Source organism: Magnolia sinica, chromosome 19 (assembly GCF_029962835.1).
Source record: "Magnolia sinica isolate HGM2019 chromosome 19, MsV1, whole genome shotgun sequence".
Lineage (NCBI taxonomy): Eukaryota > Viridiplantae > Streptophyta > Magnoliopsida > Magnoliales > Magnoliaceae > Magnolia > Magnolia sinica.
In genome coordinates this window covers 10,184,926-10,206,369 of record NC_080591.1, presented here as the reverse complement: position 1 = coordinate 10,206,369, position 21,444 = coordinate 10,184,926, and the positions used below count along the sequence as shown (strand labels likewise).

Sequence of the window (21,444 nt, the reverse complement as noted above, 5' to 3'; positions counted from 1 at the left end):
AATTTGCCTGGGAGGTGTTTGGTTCAAGGGATTGGAAGGGATGGGAAGCTTTAATCCCTGGATTGGCCCGGCATGCCAAACAGGCTGGATATTGCAATTCAGGGATATAGCAATCCCATGGATCTCAAGACAATCCACTGACAACACCATCATTACCTAGAAATCCATGCCATCCACCCTAATACCATTCAATCCCTTCCAATCCACCGGGCCAAACGGGCCCTAATTGTAATGTTCATTGATTCCATTACGTGTGCTTCCGCGAGTCGCATCAAGAGATAGTGTCTAATCTTTGACTTGAGAAGCCAAATAAATTCATTCTTGAGGCGGGCACAGCGAACAAGGTAAATTAATGGGTTTTTGTTTTTGTTCTAGGCATTCATTTATTTTGATATGGTTTGGCCCAGCTGAGGCGTTAAATAGCCTGATTTTTATGCCACATGATATAATCAGTGCATCACTCTTGATGTGAAGCTCAACCATCACACAGGTGTCAGACTGTGTACAGCCCTGCTACAGAATGTGGAATTAGCTGCTACCCCGATACAGCCAAGTGGGTGTGACCCTGACTGTGGGGCCCACCTCACAAGTGTCTTTAAACCATCCATTCTATTTGATAATTGGAACAAGCCACCGGGTCAGGCCATTCTTCATTGGCCAATGCACGGGCTGACCTCTACACCAGCCTAGATTTCAAGACCAGGACTGACGCTTGGGCCAGGCTTAGGGACCCGAGTAGATTGCCACACCCAATTCGTTAGCACCATTTTTTTTATCTTTCAATATTTGTTGTTGAGGATGGATCCTTTACCAACTGTATGGAATCCAACCCATCCTTAAAGGGCCACCCCGAAATGAAAGTGGGATGCCCCCAAAAATAAGGCAGATCCAACCACCACATGAATGTGGAAGTTTTTTGGATGTTCATCTTTTCTATTCTATTCTATTGTGGCCCACCTAATGATTTTATAGACCTGATTTAGAGGGTTGGATGTCATACATAACATGGTGAAGCCCACACTGTTAAAATAACATTTTAGACGTTTTACACACAAGTGGTGGATAGGAGTTGTCAAAGATTCTTATTCTACTAACGTTTGTAGAGGACCTGGCCTCTTTACTCTTACCTCTATAACAAGCTGCCCGCAATATGATGGAGAGGCCCATCTTCTTGATACAAGGTGCTCCGTGTATGGGAAACCTTCCATGCACATAGCTTTAGTTGGACTTGCTGGAATCCAGATCAACTCCCCAGACTATCCTTCAGGTCCAGTGCAATCTTTCACAGGCTGCCTCAAAAATTCATACTGATCAGATGATCGAAACCTTCCACATAGAGGCGTGGAAAATGGGTGTAGAAGATTGTTCCCCAATGAAAGGCCCAGTAATGGGATGTTAAAACCATCTGATTCCTGTGATTTTTGCCAAGCAGCGGAAGAAGACTGGACCTAATGGAGGGTTCCTATACAATTAGCCCACCAGAGCATAACTCTCATCTTATTTGGCAGGTCATTGTAAATGCACCATAGTTGGATTTTGGTGCAGCAAACACACTCCATTCATGTGGGTCCAGACTATGGATGTGACTCATCCAAGTCGACTTGGTCATAATCGGGTCCAATCTGGTTCAATTGAGTTCAATCAGACTCCATTCAAACTATGCCCAACATGGGCGAGTCAACCCCAGTCTCAAACTTAAAGACCTAACAGTTCAGTAGGAGTCTCTGAGTCTTCAATCCATGGTCCCCGAGAGTGATGAACGTAGTGGCACCACCATAAGAACCTGATGAAGTCTCCCTTGAAGAAGGCATGTGTCATTTGAACTCATCGATGAGAAATACAATTAACAGCTAAAAAACAGATATTGGATAGGATCTGATACATCCCCATGGATCCAGAACCTCCAGTTAAGTGGACGATGTCTTGGATGAGTTCATGCCCACAATTCCCCCTCATCTTTAGCTCCAAACTATCCCAACACATTACCAATGATGGCCAAGATGAGTTTTCAGAAACACTCGAAGAAAAAGAATGCCCATTGATCAAGATGATTAGGACCAGCCAACGCACCACAATTTCTTATCATCATTCCATCCATGAGGTAGCTCAGTTGTCAATCAGTTAACACTTACGAAACGGTACCAGAACCCAAGGCTAGTCCAGCATAAGTCCACCTAATTCAAGCCTCGGTGATTCTGCACCGTCGACAAGCCTTCTAAGGCCCGCTTTGAGCTCTGGTATTCCCTCCTCCAAGATTGCACAGACAGGATATATAGGAACACTCGGCACCCTGCTCCTTAGCTCTTCATACATGTCATCCGCACCCTCCTCGTCAATCTTGTTGGCAACTACTAAGGACGGCCGATCTGACAAACCCACCTGATGATGCTCAAGCTCCAAAACCAAATCTCTCAGCTGCTCCCATGGTGGAAGGCCCTTCCTCCCATCCAATGAGGCCGCTAAATCCACCACGTAGGCCAGAACCTTCGTCCGCTCTATGTGCCGTAGAAAAGCATGGCCCAGTCCACGATTCTGATGTGCCCCTTTTATGAGCCCAGGAATGTCGGCCACCGTAACAGAAAAAAAATCTTCATAGTTTAGATTCCCTATATTCGGCCTTAGAGTCGTGAAAGCGTAATGTCCTATAACAGGCTTCGCCCTTGAAATGGCCCCTAGAAGAGTACTTTTACCAGCATTTGGCATCCCAACAAGACCCACGTCTGCGATGCTCTTGAGTTCTAATATAAGAACAGCCTCGGTGCCCAGCAAACCAGTGGCAACTGAAGATTCATCTTCATCATCCGAGATTCCATTATCAGAGCTTATCTCCCTATGTTTCATGTGTTTGTGGGTCTTGGAAGGTTTTCCTAAAGAAGCATTGCCTAGACCACCATCCCCTCCACAAGCGACAACAAGCTGCTGCCCGGGTTCTGTTAATTCTGCGACCGAATATTGTACTTCTTCCTCTTCTTCTTCTTCAATTTCCGATTCAGACAATCCGTCATCGGATCTCATGATTTCATCATATTCACTCTCACTTTCTTCAGAAATGGAATCATCAATGGGGGCTCCACATTTCATTTCGCCAGAACAAGACAACCGGTCAGTATTTCTACTTGAAAACTCCCGAACAGCATGCTCAGTGGTTGATGATTCAACCATATTCCTCTCAACATGTGAAGAACTATTGAAATCATTCCTTCCCAATGCATCTGGCGTCTTCTCCGTTGCATTGAGTGTACCATCATTGACGTTCTGATCAGATTCAGATAGATTAGCTTCAAAATCACCTGGGATCTCCCATGGGTGCAAAGCTGTAGTGGAACGTTTTTCAACAACAGATGGAACTTCACCCCTAACTAGATGAATTACAGTGCCAACTGGAACTTGTGCGACCTGCCAAACAAGATCAACCTCACAGTCATATAATGGTGGTTCTAATACTATTAGCAGGTAAGAACAAATAGTGAAAAGATGGGAGGAAAAAAAAAACTTCTTACGAAAGTATAACCTTGTCAGCTCCTCGGCTTCCAATCTTATTCTTGGAAACTCCATGCCCTCCTCGCTTAGCATTCTGTGAAAATGGCATGGAGAAACTTTACAATCCAAAACTAATTAGGTTTCCAGATTAGAAATGAACTAATTTACCATCATGTGCCCAGTGGGCATAGTAATGTCTTTTCATTTCTTTTTCTTTCTTTCTTTTCTTTCTTTATTTTTTTTTTTTCAAATATTTTTTAAGCCAAGAACATACTCTGCTTATTTATAGAGGAGAGAAGATCTTGTGTATGGCAAATTGCTATGGTGGTTTATCTAAGCCACCAATTGGACTTTCCCCATCGAATTTTAACCACTGGTTGGACCTCTCTAACTGTCTTCATGTAATACTAAAAAATCATCCAATCAGATTATCAGACGTGTTGTGTTTTGGGCGAGCTCCATGTACAGTGAGCCCCAACAAATTAATAGTCCAAACCTAGTACCATTGAGCCATGTAAGTGTTTTGTAACTAACCAAGATATTAGCATTTAGCACCAGATCTTTCTCACTAGAAAGATGTCTTGAGATTAGTAATTAACCAAATTTTTTCTGACTATTATTAGACTATGGAAGCTCAGTAAGGGCACGTTTGGCGGGTCGGATTGGAAGGTATTGGAGGGTATTGGAAGGGATTGGAAGTTAAATCCCGGGATTGGCTGGGCGTGCCAAACAGAGTCGGTGATCTGATCCCAATCCCATGGGTCTTGAGACAATCCACTGACAACACCATCATTACCTTTAAATCCCATCCAATCCACCTTAATCCATACAAATTTGCCTGAGACGTGTTTGGTTCGAGGGATTCGAAGGGATGGGAAGGTTTAATCCCAGGATTGGGCGGGCGTGCCAAACAGACTAGATATAGTAATCCAGGGTAGTAGCAATCCCATGTATCTCAAGACAATCAACTGACAACACCATCATTACCTAGAAATCCATGCCATCCACCCTAATACCATTCAATCCCTTTCAATCCACCCGGCCAAACGGGCCCTAATAATGAAAGGACAGCTAAGAGAAGTGTAACATACCAAATGATGTTGAAGATTGCTGAAGTCCCAGACAGCTGCAGAGCATTCTAGGATCACATCACCACCTCTTCCACCATTTCCACCTATGATTTCCAAAAAAATTAAAGGATGATCATCCAACAATATTCAATAGTTCATCATTTTTCCTGAAGAAGCACTTCACGCCAATGTTTGAAAAATGGGTAACAGCACTATATCCTTCAAAAGATCAATAGACTTCAAACCACGGTTGGCAAACTACTGACTCAGACACAAATCAGTCCACCTATAAAATTTGAAACGGGTGTCAAAGCGGTGACTTGGGTAGCCATGTTCTCTTAATTGAATCATTTTAAGATTCTCAAAAACACATAAATACTTAAAAGTACTTGTAATATTAACAATTCATGTTTAGAAATTAAATGGAATTTTAAGACAGAAAATGACACATTTTACAAGAATAAATCATAAAACAGTAGAACATCCTATGAGTGCCGGGTAAAATCCAAGACATTTATCAAGCAAGCCCCTCGTGACATGTACCATGCTAAAATTTTGAGTCTAAGGCCATTCATCTTCTGCAATAAATTTGAATGGCCATTCAAAAAAAAAAAAGAAAAAGAAAAAAGGTTCAGTACAGGAGCATGCCTATAATCATCCTCCTCCCTCCCTCCCTCGGATCAAGAGACCCCATTTTAGCACAATGAATCAGCCACAATGTTCAGTTCTCTCCTAAAGGAGTAACCAAAATGGTTAAAGACTTAAGATAGAAGCGATAACTTCATCAAAAATAAAAGCCAAAGTGCAACTTTCAGACTGCCCCTAGCATCCAATTAATGACATAAAAGAATCCCATTCAACAATAATCAGCCCATTGTCCTTGACAAAGATCCTTAGCCCCTTGAGAATCAATGCTTCCGCTCTCGATGAACCCCCAAACCAGCAGGTCCCAAGAAAATTATGATAATTTCACCTCTATCATTACTCAACACTCACACTCCGCTGGGTTGCCTTGAGAAGGCTCATTGAGGTTAAAATTTCCACTAAGCACATGATGGATGACTCCGCCTAGAGATGATCGATCCTCTTTTGCTTCATCATTGACCACTAAAGCCCAACCAACAAGGAAATCCGAGATGGAAACTCCCATAAACTCGTTGCAAAAGCGCCCACTTAATTACACTACCTTTGATGTGTTCTGCTACTTTCAAACCGGAGCCTTCACTTTGTTTCTCTCCGTCCAAATCGTATCAACCAAATCAAATTGGATTCCTGCACAACGAGATTATACCAACGAAATCAAATCAAGTTGGTCAGTGTATGTCAAGTTAGCTACATTCAGCAACTCTCCATAACCTTGGTCTGTAGCAAGGTATTGTGTAACGGTATCGGCTGGCATATTGGCCAGGTTGCTGACCGATCGGATAGGAGCCATATTGTCTGATACACGCACCCGATTCGCCTCCATATCAGGTAACGGCAGTGACCACTTTCTTTGCATAATGGCCGACACAGCCGTAACATCACAGTTATATAATACCATGGCCTTTATGGGATTGATTAGCTAGGCTATTTCCAGGTGTTTTGATTACTTGGTTTTGACAATCAGCTTGATGACTAAGAATAGAGGCATTATTATTGGTGAAGATGCCATCTTAAATATAGGCATAAAAGGATGGTGGAATCAGCAAGATCATGTTGAGGGCACCACATAACTGTGGCATGGAACCTTTGAAACCTTCTTGTTGGCCCAATTACATGTGGAGAATGAATAGAGATTAAGTCAAGAAAGTTTCCTATTTTAGAGATCTCTATATCAAGAAACTTATTTTATGCAAATCTCCATTTGAAAAGTTTTTATTACTCAAAATGAAACTTCCTATTCCCCCCTCACGGTAACGGTGGCCGTAACTTCCAACCTTATGGCCGTAAGGATACGGGCTGTAATGGCCCTGTAACAATCAAAATTTCCTCTAAGGAAGAAACTGTATCGGCCCTATGTTGGCCTGTAACAGGCTCATATCTGGCCGTTACAACCATTACAAGCCTTACAGGCCTTTTTTTTTTCCTTCTTTTTTCAGAACGGGCATTACAGCCCTAAATCGCAAAACAGGTCCCACCATTACCATTGCATAATGGTTGTTACCTAACCATTTTTCAATACCATGGTACCAGGGCAACCACAGAATTGCAGCGCCATGCCTGGCTCATGAGGTGGTGATATCAAGCCATGTGCTGTTTAAGATGCCAATGGTACTCATCTCTGCCTACACAAATATGTAATGGTCTCCCCACTGCATATTTGTTATACAATGATCAATAAAAATTTTCATTTTTTTATTTTTTTTATAATCATCTTAACTGTAGTACTGTGCCCAGCTCATGAGGTTATGATATCGATGGTACTCATCCTCATCCACACATATACGTAATGATCTCCTTGTTCATTGTAGTGTTTTAATACAAAACAAATCTAGTGGGGTCGTTAAAACACACCTAGGAAGAAATGTTCCCAAAATTTTTGTCCCCGATTTTTGGGGATTTACGCACTTCTCAATTGATAATTGACATATTCCGCAAGTATCAACAATGATGTGTGACTTTTATAATGCGGGGCTTGCCAATATATGGCAATATCTTGGCATGTATCAATGATAATGTCATCAATACATTGGATTTTTCATATTCCATGACCATATTGTGTCACTGACCTAGGGTTACTGATATATCAGGCAAAATATTGCCCAAGACCAATGGCATGTGAAACAAGGGCTGCAAGATGAGCGGTAAAGGTGACTCACAGCTTGAACTGCTTGAAATGAGTGGCACTCACTATGGTTGAAGTTTCATTTCAGGAGGTAATGCAAAATAAAGTGCTCCAATTACGAGAAGAATATTTTAGTGCCTACCATATCCAATGATTGTTCAGTGAATATGTTAACCACCACCATCTGATGATGATAGTCACCCACTCATGACAACCTGTCGGGATGTAGAGCTATAACCATATACGCCACGAATAATAACAATCAAATTATTGAAACAAAAGGAGTGTGCCTTTTGAAACTTAGATATCAGTGTTTTAAATAGCTACACTATCTGGTGTGTAGCTTACACTATGCACCATAACTTAGCCTTAATGCTACATAACTAATGAAATAGCTTAAGTCGTGTGTAGCCTACACTACAAGATAATTTGCATACGCAACACGCTACGTAGCTCACATTATAAGTTATTTTTCACTACAATATTAAATCAAATCAATGTTTCAACGATTTGTTACATTTTTCTATTGTCAGTAAAAGATCATTAATCTTTTCAATGCTATATAAGTAACTACATTAGATCAGTTTCTTTGCTCTTTCTTTACCTTCATACTTAAACATTGCCCTTTCCTATTACTTTAGGTTGCAATTGGTTGCACCAACTATTATGAAATATTGTTAAATTTCATTATTAATCAGTCTAATTTGGTGCAGAAAATCATGAAATCAGTTCAACCAAGTACGACCTTGATTAAACATTTACAAGTAGGGCTGTACACGAACCGGGCTAGCCCGATTAACTCGCTCGAATCAGCCCGACCCGGAACTAAGTTCGGGTCCGGACGGGCCATTTTCTTCGGCCCGAAATTGAGTTCGGGCTGAGTTCAGATAGGTTCCAATTCGGCCCGACTCGGCCCGACCCGGCCGATATATATATATATATATATATATATATATATATATATATATATATATATATATATATATATATATCCTAAATTCTTACCCAGTTACCTTAACCATTTATAGCAATCCAGGCCGTTCAAATCGTGGGTCCCTTTGTAGATGGACCAAAGTCCCAAAAATTTATGACGAAAGCCCTTCTCAAAAATCAAAGTCATTCAAGTTACCTGCCAAAGCCCTTCCCATGGAGTAGATGGAGCAGAGTCAAAAAATCAAGGCCGTCCAAATCGTGGGTCCGAACTCGGCCCGAACTCGCCTGATTGCTGACCGGGCCGGGTTCGGGCTAGACATGTTGGCCCAGTGACCGGGCCAGGCCGGGTTCGGGCTGGTGACCGGGCCGGGCCGGGTTGAGCCCAGTTCGACTTGGTTCGGCCCGATGTACACCCCTATTTACAAGTAACGTGTAGCTTATGCCTCACGCTTCGAAAGGGTGAACGTTACGCTACACGTTATTTAAAACACTATTACACATAAACATAATTTACATTTTTGAAGAAAGGCATTTTCAGGGTGGAAAATTGAGCTTGCTCCAACAATTAATGGACAGGATTTTACCTGCATCCTCCTAACAAGAAACCCTAGCCTTCATCCCGCCCTAATGAAAAATTGAGCATGCTTAACAATTGAGGGGCATGATTTTACCTAGATCCTCCCAACGAGACATCCACACCCCCCCCCCCCCCCGCTCTCTCTCTCTCTCTCACACACACACACACACACACACATCTAACTCAACGGATTTCTCTCACTTATTCTTTGCTAAAGAGGGAGAAAAAAAAGCAAGCATTTTTTTTTTCTCCTTTTCCATTTGTTTTAGCTCCCCTTAGGCAGGTCAGGCATGTCTGACACGTGTGGAGAGAGAGAGAGAGAGAGAGAGAGAGAGAGAGAGAGAGAGAGAGTCAGAGTTTGTTTAATAAATGGGGCGGGTTTGAGCAAAGCTAAATAGGTAGAGAGTATGCTCAAAGGAATGTATCAAACCAAGAGTGTGTGGGTGCAAATGCGTGCATGCACAATATAATGCATTTTGTGGGTGCTAAGAGACAAATTAGTTCACACCATCAGGTTTGCCGCGCCGATCGTGTCTGCTGCGCCGAAAGCTGAAACAGCCATTACCGCCTTCGCCTCCTTTAGCCCACAACCTACATCTATCCACCATTTTCCTTTCCTACAACAACAACACAATCCAAAACACAACTCATAAAGAATGGATAAAAAACATGAAATCTATTCTTCCTCCATCAGAGGATCATCATACCTGTAAAGGGGCTAGCTTGCCTTTCTTGTTGGGGATGTCTGAGTAAGACAAGAATGGAATCCATTGAACTTTGGGTGACTTAAGGGTTTCGAAATAGGGTAGTGTGCGGCGCATCCACATCTCCTTCATGAGGAAAATGATGAAAAGTCTAATTGCATTTCAGCTCCTCTACTTCCATCTAGTGCTATTATAAAAATAATAAATAAATAAAAATAAATAAGACATGATGATAAGTAGCCGTCCACAAAATGCTAAAGAAAATATCACCAATATTATCGGTATCACCAGGTCAAGCAATGCTAAAACTGCTAGCAATTTAATTTTTTCCAAACATCACTGATATTATTCTCGGTAATATCGACAATATTTGGTGATATTATTAATAGCAAAGATATTTTGAGAAGAATCCCTTGTAAAAGTTCCTTGGTATTGTGAGTATCGGTCACATCATCAATAATATCCCCGATACTATGGAAACATCCAAAAATTGGCAAAATTTGATAGGAAATTGAAAAAAATTCCAAAACCTCAAAAAATAACCATTTTGTAGATCTTTTTTATTTCATTTTGTTCCTTGGGTGATTTCGATCGCTCTTGGTTTTCATTTTATCAAAGTTTGGACTAAGGAGAAATCTCGACTGAAACAAAGATGGTTTAGAACTCAAAAGTGATGGGGAAAAAAACCATAGAAACTTTTTTTTTTTTTTTCCTTCAAATGTTAGCATGGATTGCAATGGATATCCATGTTTGTGCTTAATTCTCATGCATTGACATGGATTTATGGCGAAAAATAAACATTTAAGTGAAAACAGGGGAAATTGGTGACATCCTAAGTTTTCTATTTTAATATTTGAAAATATGAGATTTCACTGTTAATTAATGTGGGAATTTTATATATTAATGAGTGTTGGCCGATCTATTGATAGGTTACAAATGTTATATATATTATACTAATTTTTTCAACAACACATGATGAGGCCCCTATAAAATGGAAACATTGTACTTGTTTTTGCAATATTTTGATTCTTGCATGTGTAAACATGTCTTTTAACATCTCCTGAAGTTTCATTGAAAAATTGCACCATTTTCCCAATGTTTTCCTCACACAATGATATTTTTCCAAGAATCAATGTTAACATCAGTGATACCGATACATGTTTCCATATCCCCAATCATCAATACATGTAAAGATACCGATCCTCTAAACACTGGTTACAATTTTTGCATTGATTAGGTTCCTCTAAAATGTTTTACATACCAACCTTGTACCATAGCACAGACCACTACTTGATATTTCTTAAAAGAATAATCAGAGCTCCCACTTATGAGGAGACAAACCACACAGTGTTATTGAATAGAGAAATTCTTGTTGATATAAATTACATATGTCATCCTGTACGGCATCAAAAGAATAATTAGTAACTTCATCTCCTAGAAAAATCTTTATGGTCTCTTCATTAAGCTTTAATGCTCGCCGTACGATGTATTCCTTGTCATTTGCATTTCTTGAAGCATTAGAAAAATTTTCATTGATCAAATTGTTGATAGACCAGTCATTTTCCCAAGGTATGACATTTTTTTTTTTTTTCCAGAAGCAACGAGATTATATTAAAAAGAAAAAAAGAATACAAAAGAAGATTGCTGAGATAGCAGAACCAAGGCTACAAGCCTAAAAACAAAAAGGTTAAAATCCTTAAGACCAGTGACATTAACCACCCCATTCGATTAACAATTTTTTTGCAAAGGATCCCACAGCTTGAGCCGATGACTGGATGTTATTGAAACATCTGTCGTTTCTCTCCTTCCAAACAACCCACCAGATAGCGAAGATCACCATTCTCCAAACGCGGGATTTGATTTTGCCCAACTTGAAACCGTGCCAATACGCTAGCATAGAGGAAGCGGAATCCGTGATGCACTTGCTGACGTTAAATCTGTTAAAAAAATCCAGCCAAATCTGGGAGATGAATGGGCAGTGAACCAGCAAGTGATCAACTGATTCCTCACTATTCATGCAGCAGAGGCAGATGTTGACTAGCTGCATGCCTTTCTTCTTCAAATTGTCTACAGTTAATATCCGATTCTTAGCCGCCAACCAACCAAAACAGATATACTTAGGGGGGACTGAATATTTCCAAATGAAGGTAGAGGCCAGGGTCGCTTGGGGGGGGTGGCTGAATATTTCCAAATGAAGGGAGAGGCCAACCAACCAAAACAGATATACTTGACCGAGAACTGACTGGTTTTGTCCCTCTTCCAGATGAGTTTATCTTGTTTGGCCAGGACTGGAGCCACACTGGAAACGAGCAGATCAACGTATTTGCTTACCTCCTAGTCATAAAGATTTCTGGTGCAATTGACTTCCCAAACTATACCAGAATCAGTTTGTAAATAAAAGCTAGCAACCGGGCTTTCTTTATCTACGGCGAGACGGTAAATGTTTGGAAATATGTTTTTCAAGATCATCTCTCCCAGCCAGTGGTCTTCCCAGAATCGAATCGTAGATCCGTTCCCCAAATCGAAGCCAATGTTTTCAACCACTACTTTTTTAGAGCGAAGGATGCCTCTCCAGATGGAAGAAGCTCTGTAGGCTGAGGAGTCTTTGCTCCACCAACCTCCAGGGGAAGAACCGTATTTGCCTTTGACTACATTGCTCCATAAAGCATCCGTCTCTGATCCCAACCTCTAAGACCACTTGCCTAAGAGGGCACGATTCATCACCTTCAGACTCTTTATGCTCGCACCTCCTTCCTAGAAATGGATACAAACGTCTTTCTAGTCCAGCAGGTGAAGTTTCTTCTGATTTTCCTTACCGCACCATAAAAAGTCTCTTCTCAGCTTGTCAATTCAATTTAGAACTGAGGACGGACATCTGAAAAGGGACATGAAATAAATTGGGATGTTGGATAGGGCAGCTTTAATGAGGGTGAGCCTACCCCCCATCGACAAGTATCGGCATTTCCATTTGGCGAGCAGCTTTTGGAACTTCTCCACAACCTTGTCCCACATAGATTTCGGAGGTATGACAATTTCATTTGCAATTTTGATAATATCTCAAACGAATGGCTCCTCCCTATCTCCAACGCATAAAAGAAACTCAGAAAACCGAACCAACCCAAGTTAACCCGAGCCTGAACCACCTCAAGAAGAGCCAACCCAGAACTTACCCAACACGAAGGCAAAATGGCCAAGGAACCCAACCTGATTCCTTTGTACACAACCCTAAACTGAACCAACCCGAGCCAACAAATTTCCAGCCTGATGTAAATCGACTTGAAATTGCTTAATCAGGTTGGTGTTTTCCAACCCTAACACAACTCAAGGACCTTACGACCAAATCTGCACTAACCCAAGCCTGACCAACCTAAACAGGAGCTAACTCACAACACGACCAAACATCTCTAGTATATATAATGTAAGGACCAGACAGACTATTTTGCCCCCACATTAGTTTAAGAGAATAATTTTAGCATTTAAATCTAATAGGACATGAATGGGATTTAAAATTGGTAAGGATATTTATGGAATTCCAAAATTGCGCATGCTTGACACTCAATGGACCTGTTTTCACCAGCTTGCCTTGATGGTATTTTTTATATTGAGTTGAAATTGTGACTTAAGTTATGACATTGAGCTTTAAAAGATTAACGAGTGAAATACCTATTGGAACTGAAGTTGCACTGATCATTTTAGAATTCCCAAATGAGAAATTGTCCATTGTCCTAGAAAAATCATATGTAAATTAGTGAACACGAAACCATTAAAAGATGAAAAAATCGTATTAATTAGTACATTGGATGACTTGGATATCAGCCCATTTACAATTGAATGGGCTGGGTTGTGTTATCTGTGGGCTTGACCAAATGGTAATGGATAATCGGTTTTTAAGAAATAGAAGGGCTCATACCTTAGAAGTCTTCCATAGGACAAAATTGAATGAAATGGCAATTTCCTGCTGGGCGGTAAGAGTTGTAAGGGGTTATAGATTGCATTTTTTCCTTTTTCTTTCCATTTTTGTATTCTTTGGCTCTGGCCTTTTTCTAAAAGTGTTTATCGTTTCAAAAAACAAAGAGGGTAATCAGTTTTTTAGTGGGTCGGATTGCATCAGGCTTAGGCTGATGTGTTTAAAGTGGGTAAGGTTATGTCACTTGTGTTGGTTATGTTTCTAGTAGGTTGATTTGTTGGACAAAATGTGATGGCCCAAAGTAAGTCCATTCCATGCCTCATGTGGCTCACCTGTTGAATGGCATGGATATCGGCTGATTACTTAAATGGGTGGAGTTGTGTTAGCCTTGGGCTTGATTACTTTTAAGTGTGTTGGGACGGGTGACTAGTGCTTGATGACTTTTAAGTGGGCCAGGTTGTGATACATTGTAATTGTTCATAGAGTTGATTACGGGTGGCAATTAGTGTTGTTCGGGTCAGGTCAAGGCCAGTCCATGCGTAACCCATTTACTCAAGGGACGAAGAATTCTAGCCAAAACCCAGCCCATGACCCATACCCTCTAACCAAACCTGATCCACTTAAAAATTCATAAAGCATTAACCCTACCCAATTCAACCCATTTAGTAGTTGTAAATGGGTCAAGCTTGATTCATCCAACCCAACCGGACACAACCCAATTGACAGGTTTAAGAATGAAATATGAGGCTAAGGCTATGCATAGCCTAGCATACATGGGGGATATATTCATTAAAAAAAAAAAAAAAACCGAGTCATTTATATGTTCTCCATATCCTTTGAAACTTTTATTTTTAATTGTTTTGCCCGCAAGTTTGGAATTGTGTTTGGGGCCATCTATGGAACCTGGGGTTTGGATGTAGAAACCCATTTTATCTTTTTCCTTTTGTTCATTTTTCTTCGAAAATTGTATCTTGTAATTGTTTTGGGCTGTTTGGAACATTTGATCTAAGTTCAGATTTTGTAGTTAGTACTGCCTATGCGAAACGGTTTGGATATAGAACCAAAAATTTACATTTTCTTTTCTCTATTTTATTTGTCGATGACATTGCTCCCTTCATCACTTCACGTGCCTGCATCGCCCATGCCCGATCCACCTAAAGTGCTAACCAACAACCCGACCCGACATGAACTATGAAAGAAAGTTCCCAACTTGATTCCTCTGTTCTTAACCCCAAACAAAATCAACCCGAACCAAGAACCCTAGCAGTCCACGTTTCAGCAATTTGCAGTCATAGTAGAAGGGGTCCCAACCACAAAATTCAATAAATATCAAAGCGTAGTGGACGAAAAGCTTGAAGCAGTTAATACTCCCAAATATATATATATATATATATATATATATATATATATATATATATATATATATATATATATATTAAATGAAAAGTCTGAAAAACAACAAACAAATGGTAAAAAAAAAAAAAAAGAAGGAAAAAATTACCAATGTTCTTCCTCTTCTTCTTCTGCTTCTTCTCCTTCTGCACCAGAGAGAGAGAGAGAGAGAGAGAGAGAGAGAGAGAGAGATGGGTGGAGCTTCACAGTGACGGAGAGAACGTCCCGGCGGCGGCTTTCCCCTCGTTATAGAGAGCGGATTAGGTGCGGCACTAGCCTCACCCAAGACGGTGCAGCCCTTACCGTGGGGCCCACCTTGATGTATGTATTATATATCCACACCGTCCATCCCTTTTTTCCAGATCATTTTATGGTATGATCTCAAAAATTAACAGATCCAAATCTCAGGTGGATCATAACATATGAAACAGTGGCGATTGACCATTAATGGGCCACAAAAGTTTTGGATTAAGCTCATATTTATGTTTTTCATTTCAACCAGGTTTACGTGACCTTATCAACAGGTTGGATGGTAAATAAATATTAGGAAGTTTTTAATGGCATTGCGTTCATCACCACTGTTTCCTACGGTAAAGTCCATCTAAGATTTTCTTCATTTTTGCGCCCATGCCCTGAGATAAACCAAAGAATGGTACTGCCCTCGCCTTTCCCAAACCCGGGGCGAATCCACTGTAATGTACATGCCTTACATCCATGCTGTCCATCCGTTTTGACACCTCATTTAAGTATATTATACAAAAATTGAAGCAGATAAAAATCTTAGGTGGGCCACACCACAAACTGTAGAAATTAAATACTCACCATTAAAAATTTCTTAGGGCCATTAAAATGTTTATTTGCCATCCAAACTGTTGATAAGGTGACAAAGATTGGATGAAAGGACCACACAAATATCAGCTTGATTCAAAACTTTCTGGCCCACAAAAATTTTTAATTGTCACTAGCCACTTTCCTATGGTGTGGTACACCCGAGATTTGGATCTACTTCATTTTTTGAGATAATTCTATAAAGTAAGTCGTCAGAATGGATGGATAGCATGGATGTAAGGTAATTACATCGCGGTGGATCCTGCCCTGCAGTCAAGGAACCCCGGATGTTGCATCTAAGCTTAAAGACAAGTTTAAGCTTAGGTGGACTAGGGAGTTTCAACACCTGGTCAAGGTTCCAATATTAAGTGGTGAAATCCCACTATAGTATGAGTGTGTGAGGGTGTGTCCGTAAAAATAAAAATTTAAAATTTAAAAAAAAAAAAAAAGAAAAAGAAAAAAAAGACAAGTTGTGGGCTACGAGGGGCCACCATGATACGTGGATTTTATATACATCCTCCATCCAATTTTTCCATGTTATTTTACTTTATAAGTCAAAAAATTAGGCAGATCCAAGGTTCAAATTGACAACACGGTGGGTATTAAATGTCCATCATTGAAAACTTCTTAGGGCCACAAGTTTTGGATAAAGTTGATATTTGTGTGTTCCCTTCATCCGGGTCCATATGACTTTATTAATAGTTTGGATGGAAAATAAACATCACTCTGCTGGGAAGGCTTCAAGAGACCCCTATGAAGTTTCCAACAATATGCATCATTAGCATTGTTCGTGTGGTATTGTCCGCTTGACTCTTCGATTTGCCTCTTTTTTGTCTCATAACCTAATCTTGAGTTTGGGACAGGCAAGGGAAGTACCTAATTTGCTTCCCTCACGAGTAAAATCCCAACGGTCCAGTGGAAGGATGCATGTAAAAATAATGTTCGATGGTTGTTTAGTATGCATCATTTTCATTTGAAAATGTCATTCTTAAATACGTTGATCACTATATGAAAATGCAGGAAAAACGACTACAAAATTTGAACGTTATGGCCGTCAGATGAGTTTTTAGTTATTCGATGGTGATCGTTGTTGATAATTTGAAATTGGGTATAAAAAAATCAGGCAAGAAAGCCCTTATTTCGTCCTCTCACATTCTCTCTCCGTCTCTCCCTCCAATCAAACCCTAGCCTCTCTCTCTCTCTCTCTCTCTCTCTCTCTCTCTCTCTCTCTCTCTCTCTCTCTCTCTCGCCCCCCCCCCCCCCCAACAAGCTCCCTCCCTCCAGTTAGCATTTCCTCATGTTCTCTCTCTACCTCTCTTGATCAAACCCTAGCCCTCACCCCCTCCTCCTCCCTCTCTATCCCTCCAGTCATCGCTCCTACGTGCTCTCTCTATCCCCCCGGTTGTCACTCCTGTGCCCTCTCTCTCTCTCTCTCTCTCTCTCTCTCTCTCTCTCTCTCTCTCTCTCTCTCTCTCTCTGCTTTCTGTATCGCAATAGGCCCTAACCTTGGCAGGTGGGACCCATTGTAATATATGTGTGATCTACCGTGGGCCCCACTGTAAGGTATGCAGGGTTTACCGTAGGTCCCATTATGATTTTAAATCAACTTGTTTATTATTATTGAAAGTTTAAAGTATTGTTTATATATGTGAAATTGTGATCGTGTAGGCCCATTAACTGATGAATTCATATCTATGTACACTATTTTGAATTTCATGTAATCTGTCAACTATTTTTGATTTCATATAATTTATACATTATTTTGGATTTCATGTAATCTGTATAATATTTTAGAGTTTATGTTATCTATCTATTGTTGGATTTCATGTAATCTATACATTATTTTGAATTTCATGTAATATATCCAGTTTAGGCATGCACAAATCATGAATTCTGTTTACTGATTGTTGTTCATAACTCATGCATTTTAACCACAAATTTTTGCCTATAAATTGTGAAAATTTATTCTAGTTAATTAATCATGTTGAGTTCTAGGGTGTCTAAAATCAGTCACATCTAAAAACTCATGAGGGCTATATCATCTGAAAACATGAAAAATCATACCTAAAATATCTAAAAGCACTTGGTGAGGCCTGCCTGAGTTTTAGAATGGCCTAAAAAATTGGTGTGACCCCTCATCCAAGTGGGTCACACACAATGTATGAGCTAGATGTCAAAATCACATCTCAGTGAGCCCTATGTACATTCTAGAAGGTTTTAATGGGTGGGCACCCACTCTCAACTATTGCCTGTGGTGTGGCCCACCTAAGTCATGTATTGGTTTCTTTTTTTGATCAATGGCTCATCATTGAATATTGCATCTGATTAATAGGATAGATGTCCCTCACACATGCATCGATGATAGAGTTTCCTCAAACGGGCCTCTCGAGCTTTTAATTGATGATTCGAAGCTGATTACTAGATGTATAATTGATTCGAATTATCAGTCGAAAATTCCAGAGGAAAGTCTAAAAAATTATATCATTTATTCCTGACCACTACATCATTTGAGCTTTTATGATGGCTTTCATCGACCTTGCCATTTTTAAGACTGTAGAACAATTCAACCTCGAACACAGTTTTGTGTTTTCATATGGGAAAAAGATATGAACTACAATGACCTGATTTTATAACGATGTGTATGTAATCACCTCTCTCGTTGCTTGCGGAGAGTTCGGTCAAAACAAAAAAACTTAATTCAAATATTCATTATGAATTAGTTACAATGTTAGTTTACATCTTAATAACAAGTTACACGCATTGTAATAACAAGTTACACGCATTGGGATAATGTTGCCAATCCAACATGTTTATAAGGTCAAACAAATCTGGATCAAGGGAAAACACAAATATTAGCTTGATCTTGGTAGAATCGATGCCCTACACGGTGACCTGCGGCGGGGTCCGTGCAACGGTTCAAGGGGGAGCATCTGGGGGAGCTAGGACTTGGGGCAGCTGAATTCAGTGAGGCTAGTAGTAACGGTCAAGATTCAGTGATTGCCAACAACTCATATTCAAGCTGCCTCATGCTTAAGGTAATTGGGGAAGTGCATATGATTTCATCTTTCTATTGTTTATGTTGAAATTTTGTTTTAATGAATTTTCATTTACTTAGAGTTTTTCTTTTCTCAGAATATTTGATTGGTATGAGATGTATTCTTAGAGATCTAAATGCTCCGATTGTAAAATGTCACCATTCTTCCTTTATTGTTCATAAGGTGAAATTGTCTATCTTTATGGTTGTATCTTTCCTTTATTTTTCTTAGCATAGCTTAGCTTAGCTTAGTTTGACATAGGTATTGCTTAGAAGTCCCACTATAGTACTTTAGGAGTAGAAATAATTTTTCTGTAACCTTAAGTTGTAGGACTGTGATAATCTAAGTTTTGGTTTTTCTGATCACACCCACCTCGATCGTCTATTCTGATAGGTGTATGGGTATCTATCCTTTCCTGTTTATTTATTAATTTGGTTGTCTTGCAACTTGTTGATTATAATGCACATCATTTTCAAATGTTAATGAAATCGACAACATTTCGCCTTCTTTAATTTGTATGTGTATCTTCATTGCTTTGAGAAGTGCTTTGAATTTAAAAGCGTTCGTGAAAGAACAAGTCCTTAAGTTCGCAAACTGCATGTCTATTGTGACAAGGTAAAAATAACTCATTTGAAAGGGTTAACCTCATTCCCTTACACAAATCGCCTAAACAGATTGCAATATCAGTGACCAAGAAGACTTTGGATCCTGTGTCTAGTCTCCAATTTGTCCATCTCAGTGAAGGGGACACCAACAATTCAATCAACCGTTGAGTCAAGCAGAATCTTACATGCCCGCACATCTTTCTCACACAAACATACATCTAATTTAGGCCCTGCTCACATGTGCAACCTAATATGATTGAATTGAGAGTAACACATTATTTTTAATGAAAGGTCCAACCCTCAAACCGGATAGTCCATCCAGTGGGATTATATCGGATTAATGATGTCCCTTTAAAATTAGCTTGATTAGATGATCTTAACTATTTGACGAGGACAACGAGCCTTGACCGATGTGGCCTTGATTAACTAGGCATGCCATCAGAACTTATTGGGCTTAGACCTGGCCTTTGAGAATGGCCCAGGGTCAATGACACAGGGAAGGGTGTAAGGAAGAAGATCATCATTTACCTCAATTAGGCAAAACCTTAAATCCATAAGACAAAAAGGGAAATTTTAAATTTTATCATTCAATAATCCTCATACTTCATGATTACATCACTTATAAGGAAAAAACAAACCCCTAATTAGGAGTTTTAGTTCCACTAAAATAGAATTCACCGGAAATAATATATTTTACAAAAAATAGAAAGTCCTAAATTAATAGTGTCGGATGATCATTCCTATCATGGTCACGAGCAATTCCTAAGAAAATTACATTTGCTAAAACTCTAAAATAAATGAGATACGTCAAAATTAACAATTACTAAAAATAGTTAGGTTTTCCTAAAAATGTGATTTTAAATTGGAAGGAAGTATTTTCTTGCGAAATGCTTGTAACCCACTTTGTGAGTCGGTCAACCCCGAATGGCTTGATATAGTAAAGATTGATAAGTCGTGCATCCCATAACGATACCTGAATCAAAAGTTATGGTTAATTTACAATTCACAATTCGAACAACAATTTCTCCCAATTTGTAATCATTTTTTTTTGAATCAGATGCACCTAAGGCCCAGTTACATCATGCCCTACATAGGTTTGGGTCCAAATCTAACGGACTATGTCTGCTTCCATTCGGGCTTCTTTCAGTCTAGCCATGGCAATAATATTTTTGCGGCCCTCTTTACATCGGTCAATATTAAAATTTCAACAACTTCAATGAAAAAAAAAAAACGCATCACCTTAATTTTTATCCAGAGATAACTTTAAAGGGCATTTAAGTAATGGCTCTTGATTTTTAGCTTAATTAGACATAACCACCCAACATTTTTTTTCTTTAAATGTCAGCACTTACTTTGAGGAGTCTCTTTATTTTATCACTTTTGATCAATGCAAGTTACGGACATTAGCCTATTTCTAAACTTGACGAAAATGCTTCTAAGAAGTGGTTATGGTTGGAAAGATTAGTCCAGATCACTGTTCACTTACTCAAGAATGGTCCAAGTAGCTGTCCACTTCTGTCTAATTACTTCAAAAAATGGGTGGTAATTTGTAAAATTACCTAATTTTAATCTTTTACTGAGTGTAAAAAAGGAAAAGGAAAAAAAAAGGAGCAAATTCAAAGCCTAACGTAGAAGAGATTCAAATGCAACTTTACTCTTGGATACATTTTATGGAGCTCTAACAAGAACTTAAGACCCTAATCCCGGTAGCCCATGCTAATATAAAACACACCCTATTCATACCTTATGTGACTTCGAGATATGCTTGTCTCCAACCGGTTGAAAGTTATAAGTTACAAAACCAATCAGCGAATAACTCCCAACCTGTCATTTGTTTGTGACATCGAACTCGTCAAACCAGTTAGCCAACCATGAAAAAACACCTGGTGAAAAACTCAGCTCAATCCACTCATTGGATGGCCCACCACAAAGAAAACAAATGGGTAGCCATTAATACATTAAAGATACTGGTATGGCCCACATAACAGGCGATTTTCATAATGTGGGTAACCTTTAATTTGGACGGACATCATGTCACATACACATGATAGGATGGAAATTAATATTCCTCTGGTTGGACCGTAAATATTTAACTGTCCAACCGGTTGGTGCCATGAGCCTCTTTAGAAACATATATTAATCAAGG

At 39.6% G+C, this 21,444-nt stretch overlaps 1 protein-coding gene across 2 annotated transcripts; it reads right to left on the bottom strand.

Annotated features, from left to right (window-relative positions):
• Positions 1 to 975: 975 nt before the first annotated feature.
• Positions 976 to 15,023, bottom strand: LOC131234459 (probable GTP-binding protein OBGM, mitochondrial). 2 transcript variants are annotated; one of them, XM_058231352.1, is made up of 6 exons: positions 14,940 to 15,023; positions 9,535 to 9,718; positions 9,336 to 9,444; positions 4,572 to 4,654; positions 3,512 to 3,574; positions 976 to 3,396 (listed from the first exon to the last, which is right to left on the bottom strand). In XM_058231352.1, exons 2-6 carry the CDS (start codon positions 9,661 to 9,663, stop codon positions 2,155 to 2,157), a joined length of 1,626 nt encoding a protein of 541 aa, XP_058087335.1. In that variant the 5' UTR covers positions 9,664 to 9,718; positions 14,940 to 15,023; the 3' UTR covers positions 976 to 2,154. The 2 variants fall into 2 exon arrangements, with proteins under 2 accessions (XP_058087335.1, XP_058087336.1); XM_058231353.1 differs by lacking the exon at positions 14,940 to 15,023 and adding an exon at positions 13,195 to 13,214.
• Between the last annotated feature and the right edge of the window lie 6,421 nt (positions 15,024 to 21,444).

Bases quoted from the DNA above. Each gene is read 5' to 3' on its own strand.
- LOC131234459 (XM_058231352.1), bottom strand. From the start codon at position 9,663: ATGAAGGAGATGTGGATGCGCCGCACACTACCCTATTTCGAAACCCTT. The intron at 4,655-9,335 runs GTGTGAACTAAT...TGGAAATCATAG, and splicing joins TCGGCGCGGCAAACCTGATG to GTGGAAATGGTGGAAGAGGT. The intron at 3,575-4,571 runs GTATGTTACACT...CCATTTTCACAG, and splicing joins GCAATCTTCAACATCATTTG to AATGCTAAGCGAGGAGGGCA.